The following is a 14929-nucleotide window of genomic DNA, read 5'->3' as shown; positions in this document are numbered from 1 at the left end:
GAAAAACCCTTTTAAAACTTGCACCCGAGTTTGTTTTGATGTGCAGTGGCGGATTTAAAATATAGCGAATGTTGCAATTGCGCGAGCGGTCCCATATACATAGGGGCACCGTAGGAGTTACAAAAATGCTTATGATAAATGTTTTACAACTTCTGTGATAGAGAAATAGGGCCCCAAAATATATTTCGATGGGCCCCAAACATGTAGCTCCGCCGAAGCGATACAGAAAAGACTGCATTACTGTGGTTCATATTACAAATATCGAAAAATTAAAAAGAACCGTCGGTTCAACGGGAATCTAACAAAATGAAACAAAACCGGTTTCTGCATCTCATATTTGTTTTCATGGTCTCCAGTTCTGCAATATATCACTAAATGATCGTCAGTCTGAGACGCTATATTAATTTTGCTTTGAAATAAGTAATTAATAGCCACAAAAAATCGGTTAATAAGCTTTTTAGAACACCCGATCGAAAACAAAAAGCGAAGTGCACAACTGGAATGTGCGCACATCCCACATGCGAAAATTTAGCCTTCTACAGCTTACCATTTTTAAGTTTTACCTTATGAGAGATACATACATACATCCAGCAGCAAGAAACAACGCAATAATTAACTTGTTTGGTACCTGAATGCAGTATTAAAAACTCTTTCAGGGGTGACTATAGAAATTCATACTGAAATTTAAGTAAACAATTTTGTTTGAAAGCAATAATTCCCTTTACTTTGTATTAAAATGTAAAACAACAAAAGTCCTTTTTTTTTTCAAAAACATCGGCCAATTCCATCGGCATTTCGATGTTTTTAAGGCCGATGGGCCGATGTTTCCTGCAAGTTAGCATCGGCCGCCGATGCCGATGGCTAAATCGTTGAACCATCGGCGCCGATGCATCGGTCGAGTCCTAGGAATAATTCAGCCTTTTACTGTCCCTAGAATATCATTTAAAGTTTGTGAACAATTCAAACCATTCTCAACCTCATTTAGAATATTTTGCATCTCTTCCGCATAACGCGGATAAGATAAATGAACTAATATCTGCGGTTCTAACGTGAAGAGCCATGTTAACTACGGAACTGATGTGATATACCCCACCCTTGGCGACTTTTTCCTGTTGGCGCCAAGAAAGCGTCGCCAAGAAAACGATGTATGGCGACATATGTCATACATCGTTCTTAGCGATGCTTTTTTAGCGCCAACAGGAAAAAATCAGATAAAAAAACATGATCAAAGCACTTCAGAACACAATATATATAAAAACAACATAAAAGCACAACAAAAAACATCACGAATATATGCTTCAAAAATGTACAGGGCCGAGGTTTTTTGTCAACATATTAAAATACAATGAAATAAATTATTGTATTAATTACAAGTCGAAATTAATGCATTAGTTTTTTTTTTCATCATTTCTCCGGGATACGAGCCCTCGGTCTCATAGTACTTTCGTAATGAGACCTCGGCTATCCCTCCGACTGTTAATATACATTACAGTCGGAGTATGGTCACAGTTATGTATATTTTCATGGAGACACCCAAGGGTGGCTCCTTCTGTTCAGTGTACAATAATGACAGTTTTAAGTGTGAAATATGCACCATTATTGTGCAGATTTATTAATAAAATTCAGCATTTTTAAGAGTACAACCGAAAGAACTTTCAATTGTTAACATAAAATTCAGTACCTAAAAGAGGCACGTTAATAGAATGTCTAAATAATTCGTGGCATCGATAAGAATTAACTTTTAGAACAAAAAAACTGTACTATTTCTGTAAAATTAATTTACATACAGTAAAAATAAAATTAAAAACTACAAGAACCCCTCAAGGATTTGTAAAAACAAAGAATTTTGAAAGTTTTTTTTTTTTTGAATTCTAAAATAAAGAACTTACCTTTTTATATGGTATAAATATTCACACTCAGTCTAAAACAATACATCATATGACAATGGCACGTTACAAATACACACCACGTTGGAGTTAACTTTTAATTAACCTTCAAGTTTGAAGAAACTGGCATTTTCTAATGTTTTTACTTCAAAACACAACTACTGAATTTAAACTAACAAAATAAGCATTCCTGTAATGTATATTGCACGAAACAACATCACGTATCTCTCCTGCGTGAAACCCAAACAACCCAAGTAAACAAGTTTGAACAGATCTGTAAGATTGCCTTCGGGTTGCTAAACACAGGTCAGTTTGGCCAGGGATGCCATGCATAAAAAATTATCGCCTCATTGGCGAGAAAAATATTTTAATTTTGTGCAAAAAAAATCTAATGTCGCCAAATGGGAGGGGGTATATCACATCTGTACCTTAACTACTGCCGAAAATTGTAACACTGAAAGGGAGGTGCGGACTCACAGACCACTTCTAAAAAATACAATGAAATTTAAACCAGATGCATTTGCCTTAAGATACTGATAAACAAGGGGGGAGGGAGGGGATGTTAAAGGTCAAAAAACAAAAACCCATTCAATCTGACAAAAAATTAGATAGGGGTGTTAAGATTAACTTTTGAGCGGTCTGCGAGACCGCACCTCCCTCTGTTAAGGGTTAAAAAATACTATATTCGTGAAATTTCAAAACAAAATAAACCAAAAGAAATCAAATAGGCATTTTAGACATGAAAAAGCACATGAAAATTTAAATCAAATATGTTGTCAATGAACTTTTAAATGCAAGATTCTTTTTCTACAGCCACTTTAAAGCTGTAAACAAACTAAAAAAACTCTGCAAAACCGGGCAAAATCACAAAATTTTTTAATTCTGGAAAAGTTGGGAGACATTTTTGAAACATTTATGGAACTGATTTATTCTTTTTTATGTGGAGGAAAAATTAAAATTAAGTCTTAAAAAAATACATAAATTTCGAGTTAAAATTTAAGATTCATGAATAGGAAAAATAAAGGAAAAAAAAAAATCGGAAATATTTTCTAGTATTAGTGTTTAACGTCTAATCGATTTTGCAGGAAATATCCTAAAAACGTCTAGATTGGCTCTATTACTTTTGTGAAAGTACATCGCTTTTGAGCAATTATTTTCGGTTATTATTCAAAAAATTTTCAAATCTATAAATGTCAAAGATAACTCCAATGCAAATAACACACTAAAGCAAATCAAAATCTATTTTATATTTTCTAAAATTAAATTGTAATTAATTTTCATAAGTCACATTTTGAATAAATTTCCTTGAAATAGATTACATTAGATTTCACGAAAACAAGAATAATGGAAAAATACAAAAGCAGATGGTTGATAAAGCTAAAACATTTGTCAATAAAATCAACAATATGATTGCCAAAATCTTACGACTAAAAAAACAGATTTTGAAACTGTACATTTTCCGACTTCTGCATAACTTTACACTCAAAACTCGCTTATGTTAATATATCGTAACATCCTTACTATCTATAATTTTGAAGACAAATTTTATTTCAAACTAAAGTGAAAAACATCGAAATTTTCAAGAGGGTGCTACAAATAGAGTGTGCAAGTTCTCGACTGTTAATATAAAACATAATTAAAAATAATGATAACCACAAAATTACTGATTAAAGGGTGCTGCTAACATTTGAAGCTGAAAATTAGGGAGACTCATGTGTAAAATTCGGAACACTTTGCATTAACATTTAATCGCAAAAATTCAAGAAAAAAGTTTAAAACATGAGTAGGGTTTTTTAAAGGTTTCTACAAGATACAAAATTCAGCAGGATTCAAAATTCTGTATTCTTATTTTTTTGAAGTAAAACTACCTAACTTCCAAGCTTAAAAAAATATGTTAAGAGGCTGAAGGTTTTTTTTTTCTACAAGTGAGATTTTCCTTGCAACAGGTAAAAATTCAGAGAAATATTGAAAACTTTTTACCGAATTTTTATGGAATACAATTTTAAAAGAAAATTGAAACCAAAATATAACCTTATTTGAAATGAAGAGGTTTCAATTTGGGGATCGTAATCTTTCCCAATTTTTTTTTTTTAAAATAGAATTCAGTTCAATGAAAAGTAGAGATATTTTTCTTCAGAAATAAGTTTGGAAGAAAGTATAGAAATTTAAGATCATTATGAAAAACATTCATTTTGGCAAAATAACGCACAAAGGAAATACATGCAGGTTTTACAGAAGCCATCAGATTTCAAAGTGTGAAAAAAGTTACCACTGACTTGCAAAATAACTTAAAATGTTTAAATTTTAAGAATTAAAAATTAAGAATAAATAAAAGTCGACAGGGATGAAACGGGATTAATTTCACTTTTTTCAAAAACCCATCAGAAAATCATCTTTTAAAGGGTACTAAAATTCAAGTTTTTATGGAAACCTGAATGTTTGTATTAGGTACTTACCTTGTTTTGTTGCTGCAAGGGGCTGACTGGTTCATCAGTATCATCAACATTTCTACGCTTTGAAAGTCCAGCATCTTTCTTTTGCTTACGAAGTTCAACATTAACTTCAGTACGACGACGCCTCATAGCCTACAAGGAAAAAAAAAATAGTCAAAACAAAAATATCTGAAATATTTGTAGTTACATAGATAAATTTACTGAAGGAAAGGCGATAAATGAATATTATTCATACATTTTGAGCTGCCAATTGTAAAACATAATTGACCAGACATATCTTGAAGATTTTTAATATGAAGTTTTTTTTCGAATTCATTTAATAAAATTTTGAAGAAAAACAGCAAATGTTTCAATAAGCCAAAATCAACCTGCAGCTTTTGTCTCATTTACTCTGCTCGTGGGATTACCAGAAAAGGAACCAGGGATTGTCCAAGATTTTTCACAGGGTCCGTTTGTGAAAAAAATCTCATAATTTTATGAAAAATGAAATTATTTAAAATTTATAAGAATAGTAATTTATTGGGTGGAAGGAGGGGTCATGGCACAAATTGGAGGTAGGAATTTTTAGGTGGGCGATTTTGGTTTCCTTTTTTTCATTTCCGGGAAAATATTGGGGGGGGGGGGATCTCTTTCAGGGAAGCGCTCTTCTGGAGATGGGCATCACTGATGTATCAATATCTGTTTACTGTTACACATTCTAAATTTTCCTTATTATATTAGAAATATTAAATAGAGCCATTATATGTATCAAATAAAAACTTAAAATAATTGAAAATTACATTTTAAAGGTCTACCATTAACATATTGTTGATATGTATCAACAGAGTTAAACCAAACATAAAATAAAACGGATGATTCAGTTTAACTTTTTAACCCTAATAAAAAACACTAAATTAGAATTCAAATTTCTGAACTATAACTTAAAAAAAAAATCTATTTACCAGCTAGCAAAGCATAAGCATCAAAAATGAGTAGAGTTAGGTTCTCATATTGGATACAGGGTCATTCCATGTCAGTTCAACCACATCCCAACACCCACCATCTCAGATTCCAATGAAACTTTGTATACTTCTACTTTTCATAGTCCTAAGTAACCTCCTAAAGTATTTCTTCTGGAACAAATCTGATATACCCCCCTCTTGGCGACTTTTTCCTGTTGGCGCCAAAAATACGTCGCCAAGAAAACTATGTATGACGTCATATGTCATACATCGTTCTTAGCGATGCTTTTTTAGCGCCAACAGGAAAAATTCAAATTATGTCATTAATTATTTAATGAAATTAATGCATTAATTTTTTCCGTTGTTTCTCCGGGATACGAGCCCTCGGTCTCATAGTACTTTCGTAATGAGACCTCGGCTCGCCGGCCCTGCCTCGGTCTCATTACGAAAGTACTATGAGACCTCGGGCTCGCCAGGACCTCGCTGCCGCTCGGTCCGTTATCCCTCCGACTTCCACAGTCTGATATAAGTCACAGATCTCCTCCGTTCAGTATACAATAAAGTCACAGATTTTATGTGAAATTAACACCATTTTTGTGCTACAAAAATGCCAACCAGACCAAAATACAAACTACCAGAAACACACTAAAAACACAATAATTCAAAATATGTTCACTTACCTTTTTTACTTTTCTTTTACTTCCTCACGTGAGGCAGTGCACATATGTTCCGCTCTTAGGGAAATTATCCCATTTTTTATTATCATTACTTTACAAAAATATTTAAATTATGTTTTTGACAAAAAAAATTCCAAAAAAAAACAACCTTATTTTACTTGTATTTTGTACTCCACCCAATTAATTTCGCGAATTATTTCCAAAAACTTTACAAACATATCCTCATTTTTGTATTCACAATTTTTCATTCAAAAATTTCAATTGATACATTTGGACACCATCACAAACCGAACTCATAATTAAAATAGAAAATTCAACTAAATTAACATTAAAAAACAACAAGAAAAAGAATACTCTAAAATAAAGTTTGAATTGAAACTTTATTTTAGAGTATTCAACTTAAAATCTCCCTAAGAGCGGAACATATGAGCACCTACCTCCTACCACAGAGACACGTGCAAAAAGACACTTCGAGAAACTACTTTCCAGCGTTCAAGTTGCAAAACCAGGGTTGCCAAGTTATCGCCTTATTGGCGATTTTCGTATCGAGCGAAAAATTAAAATCTCGCCAAGAGGGGAGCATATCAGAGGAGAGCCTTTCTTCTCTATTAAAAATAGTTTTTATTTTTTGGCCCTTCAAAGTTTTGCGATTTTGCGTTAGTTGTCATTTAGTTCTCTGAGAATGAACAGCAGCTGTTTGCAAAAAAAATTATTTCTCAATAACTAAAGATAAAAAAAATTTGAAATTTTTTTTATTATATATTTAGATTTCAAGTATTTCAGAAAAAAATATGTCAAAATTCTAAATTTGTATTCAGCAATTTAAAAAAATTAACAAACTGAAAAATTTTAAATTTTTTCAATAAAAAAATGATAGTCAAAATTTTAAAATTTTGGCATGAGGGTCTAATTTAAAATAATTTATATATTTTTTTTTATGATCATTAACGTGTGTGCTAACATATAAAATGAAAATCTTTAGGGGACTTTGAGGGATTCTGCCCCCCCTGCCCCTTATTTTGATTAATGAAAAAAGTTGACCACAATATTACAAGCTAAGTTAATAATTGCATTAAAGAAAATTTAAATATTGAAATACATTGGTGTTTGAACTTAAATGACATTTAAATACTCAAGATTTTTTTGAATTGTAAATAATTAATTAAAAATAAACAATAAAAACAAGATATCGCAAAATTCGAAATTTTCCTACAACAATTTATGCATGCTAAAAATTATTGTTAAACAATATAGAAATTAAAACTTTAAATCTAATTCTAATTTATAATTAGGCAGTTTATACAAAGTATTAAAAATCCTATAAATACCAGCTCAGAGCTTTTAACTTGATTCATAAATCGAATGCAATATAAACTGAAAATTGGATTTGGTTTAACATAGCAATTTATTGGGTATGAGTTTAAAATGGTTACCATTGCCCAAAATGTTTATAATTAAGGCTTTGCAACAATCTTATTCAAGGGCGCCCATATAGGGGGCCAAGGGGGGGGGGGGGGGCTCGAGCCACCTTTTTCAAATTAGAACTTCCTTGCTTTTAGTACTTTTTTCTTTGCACAAATGTAATAATATTTCTTCTCCACCCCTTTTAATGAATAAGTTATTAAAAATGCCTAATTTTAATGACTCTAATCTATCCTGAAATTGTTTTCTACGGGGAAAATATCCAGCTAAACCACGGGGAAAATATTTGAGCCCCCCTTGCGACTTTGCATATGGGCGCCCATGATCTTATTTGACCCTAAAAGTGTGTTTTGTTATCTTGAGTGTTTCTATGATCATAAATGGATCCTAATAACCTGGCATTTGTAAAAATGACAGGTATTTTTATTTTACACTTCACTAGTAATTTATTTAGATGTTTTGTTTTCTTTTTAATATATTTGCCTGTCACCTCCCTAACTTTGGTTGCTTTACTAGCCCTCCAAAAGGAACAGCTGGTATTAGATGACAGCTGATCAGCAAGCTGTATGGTTTACGTTTATAGTTAGTTGTTTATATTATGACTGTGAGCTTGGTAACTACTTTTTATTTAAAATACTTTCTTTTTCTTGATTCTCTTTTAACTGCTGCATTAGTTTTATCAAGGGCAGTATGTTCTTCTAAGCCACTTTTTTATTTTCTACAAATGATTTATAAACATTATGTATAATTCCAGTTTAAATACAGTGAAACTTCAGTAACTGGACACACTGATAATCCAGGTAACTCTAAATTTATTTTTCTTAGGGTCTGCCCAATGCTAACTTCAATGGTTGAAAAGCTTTCTAGCTTGACACACATTTTGCTAGAACTCCTATAAGTCAACATCTAATTGTTATTCTAGTTCAATTCATTCTTTCATATTGACCTTTTCTCAAAATTTTAGAAAAGTTCTTTCTGAGAATTCTATCTTTTATCCAGGGGAGTCAGCAACCACTCTGTGCAATTCTGATAGGGTAGGATAAAATGTACTCCATGGGAGGCGTGTAGAGAAAGAAGGCACCATTACTTGTTTTCTAAACAAGTGTGAGCAGGACTTGTTTTTTTAGCAGACCTGACTAACAAGAAGCTTTTATCTCTTTTCAACAATTATGTATTTATTCCTCACAAGATATTCAAATCTATTATTGTTTTTAAAAAGAAGGAAAACAAAAATAATAAAAAATTCATTTACTGGAATTAATTTTCATAATGTGAATGTTAAGCATTAATAAGCATAAGTGATACAAAATTTTGGAACCCCAGTAAGTTGAGGCAAAGTTGTGAGTTATGTCATTAAGTTGGGGAGGGAGGGGGATCTGGACAAAAAAAAAATTCCATGCAAATAATAATTTGTTTTCCAATTGTCATTAAAAAATATAAAAATCCATTGAATACGAGAGGTGCATAAATACTAATTTATTTCTTCATTTGCTTTTAGGGGAGGGGGAAAGGTAATTTACTTTATTTAGTCATATTATTACTAAACAATCAGGCCATTAACTTTTAAGGGATGTTAAATGTAATTTGAAGAAATTAAAAGGATGAATTTGTCATTGTACAGCAGTAAAACTATAATGGAAAAGCAGTTCCACGATAGCAATTTCTCTTAAACGTGGGGGGGGGGGGGGGGGTGGATCCTGAAAGTACTAGTAACTGCATGATTATGAATTGGTGGTACTTTACTTTAGTTTTAACTTGTCTGGACTAAAATGCAGTAATCCATATGCAGATATTGTTGTCTGCAACTTTTGAATTTCATGACATCTAATTTTCAGAATGTCTATATTTAATATAATAATTGTAATAATTTTTAACTATTTCAAATAAAAAAATAGCTTGAATATTAAATTCATATGTTTGAGTTCAATATTTAACACACTTCATATTTAAACTTTTTAAATAATTGCTGGGAACTCTTGTTTCAAAGACATGGAAAAACTTTTCTCTATGATGCTTTCGTTGTTTCTAGGGGGGAGGGGACAGAATCCCTAAAAGACCTATAACTTTTTTCATAGGAAAAGTTAAAGCACATATTCATGATCATTTTCTCTTTAAATCATGATTTTTAAAACTGACCCTGATGTTAAAAATTTAGAATTTCAACAATGGTTTTTTTGACCAAAAAAAAAAAAAAAATCAAAATGTTTAACTTTCTGATTTTTAAAAAATTCTTTGTATAAACTAAGATTATTATAATATTTTTTATAAAAATATTCAAAATCTTAACATTTTTTTATGAAAATTTTCAAGAAGGTAATATTATTAGTTACTGAGAAACATTTTTTTTACCCATTAACAACAGGTCAGTTAGTGTCTTTGAAAATGACAAAAAAATGCAAAATCGAAAAATTTCAAAAGTCTATAAATTAAAATACATTGAGATGGAAACAAAAGAAACTAAGGGGTTGCTTTTAACCACAAAATAAGGAAGTATACCAAGTTTCATCAAAACCTAAATGGTAGGTGTTGAAATCCCATTTTTGTGGTTGATTTGACAAATTTCAAACTATTTCAAATAAAATAGAAGCTTAAGTATATTTTTTTTTATATTTGAGTTCCATATTCAACACATTATACAGTAAAACCTGTAAAGTTGACCACCTTTATAAGTTGACCACCTGTCTATGTTGACCGCTTTTGTCAGGAACGGAATTAGTCCTATCTTATATAATGAAGGAAAACCTGTGTAACTTGACCACCTCTCTATCTTGACCACCTGTCTATCTTGACCACTAATGAACACCAAATTTGGTTTTGAGTATTGTAAAAAACCCTTTGTAAGTTGACCACTTGGTTTATTTTTAAAATTTTACTTAGCAAATTATTTTATTTTATTTTTTTTAAAGCTTTCCAAGAATATTTTTGATACCAGATCAGCATTTTACTAACTAAATGGAACAGCAGCATAACTAAACCTCCTTTTGAGCTTAACCACATGGGAAAACTACTAATAACCCTATAGAGAAGTACAAAGTATTTTTCCTAGTTGCAATATTTTGTGGCAACAATGGAATTGTGCTAAAGAGTAAAGTTACTTGCATTGCAGTATTTCTGGTGCAAGGAATTAAGAGATACGACATTTTCATTTTCAACTGCTTTTCTGAACTATGAGTTTCCAACTTGTTGCTCTTTGTGTTATAGTTTTACATAAAATGGCTTCAAAAAGAAAGTTAGTTGAACTTGAGATTGATAAAAGATATGAAATATTAAAATTAATTGAAAAGGGAGAAAACCAGAGAAAAATAGCTGACACATATGGAATTTCTAAAACTAGTGTCTAATAAGTGCGCCAACTTCAATAAGGAGTTATTTTGTTGAAAAGTAGATCATCATGGGGTTATAAATGTATAAAAAATTTGTAATTTTTGAGAAGCTATGAATTTTTCGGAACTATTAATATCAAATAAGTGACTTTTCATAATTTGTTTTTTTTTTTGATCAATTTACTGAAATTTTAAATTTGCATGACACATTATGCGTCATTCCGCGAAAATAATCTTTAAAAATATTTGAATAACATTTTAAATTATTGTTTCAAAGTAATGCTAAACAATGAAAGTGAATTGAACAGAAAGAGTAAATGTCAATCAATCAAAAAATGAATACATGGTGCAAGAAATGACAAAAAAAAAAAAAAAATCATTACCCCTTTATAAGTTGACCACCTGTCTAAGTTGACCACCAAAGTACTGCACCGCAAGTGGTCAACTTACACAGGTTTCACTGTATTTGAATTTTTGTCATAATTGTTGACAATTCTGTTTTTAAGAACATGGAAGAGATTGTATGATGTTTTATGTTTTTTTTCCAGGATGGGGGGAGGGGGGCAGAATCCCTTAAAGTCCCCTAATGTTTTTCATTGGATAAGTTAGAGTACATATTCAAGATATTTTTTTTTTAAAGCTGACCCTTTTGTTGAAATTCAAATTTTGGCCAACATCTTTTTTTGAAAAAAAAAATTCAAAAATTTTCAATTTTCTAATTTTTTAAAAAAAATTTGGGCAAACTAAGATTATTGAAATATTTTTTATCAACATGTTCAAAGTCTTTCTATTTTGTGTAAAAATTTTCAAAAAGATTATAGCATTAGTTACCAAGAAATAATTTTTTTCGTAAACAACATCTCGGTTTGAGTGTCTCGAAAATGACAAAAAATGTAAAATCGCCAAATTTCAAAAGGCTGTAAAATCAAAACGCATTGATACTGAAAGAAAAAAATTAGGGGGTTGCTTGTAACCATAAAGGGATGAAGTATACCAAGTTTGATCAAATTCCGAGACGGTAGGTGTTAAAATCCCATTTTTGTGGTTGATTTGACGTGGAACGACCCTACAAGGATTCAAAAGCAACAAAAGTATAAAAACTGCTAACAAAATCGTTTATTACGATGAAATAAATTTAGAATAGCATTTTAACAGGATGATGTATATTATTCATAATCAGCAACATACTTGCCGAAAATTTGGAATAAAGAAAAAAAAAAAAGGTGGGAAGATAAAAGTATTACTGATAATACAAGACTTACAGTTTTAACACACTGAAAAATACAGCATTTGGGATGTACAGTGAAACCTGTGTCAGTTGAGCACTTGTGGTGCCCTACTTTAGTGGTCACCTTAAACAGGTGGTCAACTTACAAAGGTTGATTTACATCATAAGGGCTAATTCCGTGCATGAAAAATGCAATCAACTTAAGACGTGTGGTCAACTTTACAGGTTTTACTGTATAACCAAAACAAAATTACCCCTTGTTAGCATAAAAAATTCACAACCCATGTAATTCTTTCCCAAAATAATACCTAGAGCAATCTCATTTCACACCCCTCCCCTAGCTATGATTTACACTTCAAAGTCCAATTCCTTGATATGCCATTTTCTACTTTAATCATGAACAAGAAAAATAAAGTCTTTCGTGGCAATTTTACAGTGCAAGAGATGGCCTTTTTAGAGAAATCTATAACATTGCTGCAAGCCATTTTGATTCGTCAATGATAAAAAGAAGCAAAATTATATAAACAAAACCAATTTAAGTTGCTAATTTCTATCAAAGCACCAACATTTTGTTTTGTTCAAAATAAGCAGTTCAATGTATAAGCTGATCCCCCTAATCTTAATTTAAAAAAGGTTCCAAAAATTATCTGCTTAAACACTGAAATATGCATTATTTTGATTTCAGATTAGCTCTTTAAATGAATAATGTTTGAAAGGTCCGTTTTGGTTGATCGTAATTTTATGGTCTTTTTTTGTTGATCAGAATTTTGTGAAAGGTCCATTGACTGACCCAAATATCCTTTTGCCAGACCTCTGTGAACATACCTCAAATTTTCAAATGCCCATAAAATTAGTTACAGACTACAGAACCAGTGATAAGTAATCTTATTCAGTTCTATTGCATTATCTGGATGCCATATCAGGGAATCCCATGTACGATGGCTGAAAGCTAAGATCTTACTTATTTCCTTAACTCGAGATTGCTTGCGCGATCAAAACAGACGGGAGTGATCGCATAAGGTATCTCATTAACAAGGAGGTTTTTTAGTATTTTCGAGTTCAATTTTTTTCCAAAAAGGTTGAACATGCAAATAAGAGAAAAGAGTATAGTTATAAAATACTTTGTTAAGATTTTCTACACTTTCTACATTTATTTTGCAAATGCATGCTATATGGTCCATGCAAATGTTTTTGTCACATTTTTCACACACAAATTTGGTTTTCGTCTTTTATATTGAGGCTTTCAGTACAGCTTTTGTACGTTGACTTTGCTTTTTTAACAGGGATGCAATGTTTTCATTAGATCCTAGTTTTAATTTCAAGTCTTTTGGAAGCATTGCGTATGCTTTAGTTCAGAACTGTAGCAGAAATACTCGCACAGGAGTAAATTCCAAAGAAACTAATTTCAGAATGTCCCCACCGTTTCTACCCCTTCAAGGTTATAACCTATGGGTCAGCAACTCAAGGAATCTTCCACTGCCAAAAAAAAAAAAAAAAAAAGTGGGGAGAAATTTGAAAGCGAAGAGGTGGGTATGTAATACCCGGAGTGAGAAATCTTGGGTTAAAAGCCCTAAAAATTAGTTCCAACTATGGGGCTACTGAAAAGTAATTTTATACAGTTTCATTTCATCATCTGGATGCTATATTGGTCGGCTAAATGTTAAGGTCTCATACTCAAGGACACAAAAATAATTCTGTCTTACAACACTTGTAACAAATAGATGATTAACCCCCTTTGTAATTAATTACAGCAATGACACTTAAAATTTTTCATGACAATTATGTCACAAGGTCCCAACAGAAAAATTAAAGCACATTTTTCTGCAGTCCTTGAAATAAGTTTTTCAAGATGCACCAAGTTTTTGGATTGGTTTTTGCAGGCAGTGCAGAAAGGCTGAGCAAAACAGTCTAAGTATTGCTGGTTTCAAGTTCAAGTCATTTATGAAAGACTTTGTAAACTGATCTAAAATTTAGTTCGTTCATTTATGTTTGTTTTAATATGTCTCAAAAAAATTGTACCACACATGAATTTTCCGAAATGCGGGTAAAATAGATTAAAAATGTTTAAATAAGTGGAAATTAGCGGAATAACAGAAGATTCGCACTCTTTGACTTCAAATTGCACTGTTCTACCCCAATGAAAGATTTCCCAGAACCTAGAAGCGCCACAAGTCGAAAAAGCTGTTTAACTTACTTCTTGATCCCTGCCTTTGTTTTTGAAGCATTTCAATCTGGATTGTGAATACATAATGTATGAGCAAAACCTGGAGGAAACAAGAAGAATAAAATTAATCCGAAGAAAAGTACAGCCACAAAACCGTAAAAACGTGCACGAATTTCTCACACTACGCAATGTACTGCTCATTCACAATTCAGTGAAAAATTTTGTGGAGTAGAAGCTGAATTGTTTTTATACATCACGAAAACACATTTTACACGTACTTGCATGACATAAAAAGTAAACAGTTGGAAAATATACTATAAATAACCGATTTTTTCTAATTATTACAGAATAATACTTTGAATTGCAATAATGGCGGTCAATGTAATTTTTCAATAAAAATGACAACTTTTAATGACCACCAAGACGTGTTAAAGATAAAATAACAAGTTCAAATAACTTGTGAAAAATAATTCTTACTTTAAAAGAACCTACAGTTCAAATACAATATAAATTTTGACAACAGCAGTCTTTTAAGCGAACAGTCAAATGGAGGCCAGATAACAAAAGAGGGGCTTTTATTGGTGGATTTAAAATTACTGACACATGAAATCTCTTCTTCTCATTCAAACGTTTATTTTAATAAAAGTTTAGAAAAAAAACCTCTGAAGTCAGGACCAATGAGTAACATTAAAATTGAAAGATGCAACAAAATTATATTAAGTAATTTTTGAAAGTTCAAACTAATTCTTCTAAGAAAAACTCGTAAGTATTATAAAAATTAAAAGTCATGGCAGATGGCAACAAATTTCTTGTTTATTAAAATAAAAATAACAAA

General features: G+C 31.3%; 1 protein-coding gene across 1 annotated transcript in view; it reads right to left on the bottom strand.

The window, feature by feature from the left end:
- The window catches only part of LOC129227970 (importin subunit alpha-1-like), a 39522-nt gene extending 24830 nt beyond the window's left edge, over nucleotides 1-14692 (bottom strand). The window contains exons 1-3 of the mRNA XM_054862594.1: nucleotides 14572-14692; nucleotides 14125-14194; nucleotides 4343-4471 (exon numbers count right to left, since the gene is read on the bottom strand). Coding sequence (XP_054718569.1) covers nucleotides 4343-4471; nucleotides 14125-14178 — 183 coding nt within the window. The 5' untranslated portion in view covers nucleotides 14179-14194; nucleotides 14572-14692. The remainder of the gene's footprint in view (nucleotides 1-4342; nucleotides 4472-14124; nucleotides 14195-14571) is intronic.
- Nucleotides 14693-14929: the final 237 nt, after the last annotated feature.

Source organism: Uloborus diversus, chromosome 8, assembly GCF_026930045.1.
Source record: "Uloborus diversus isolate 005 chromosome 8, Udiv.v.3.1, whole genome shotgun sequence".
Classification (NCBI taxonomy): Eukaryota; Metazoa; Arthropoda; class Arachnida; order Araneae; family Uloboridae; genus Uloborus; species Uloborus diversus.
This window is presented reverse-complemented; position numbering and strand designations above follow the sequence as displayed.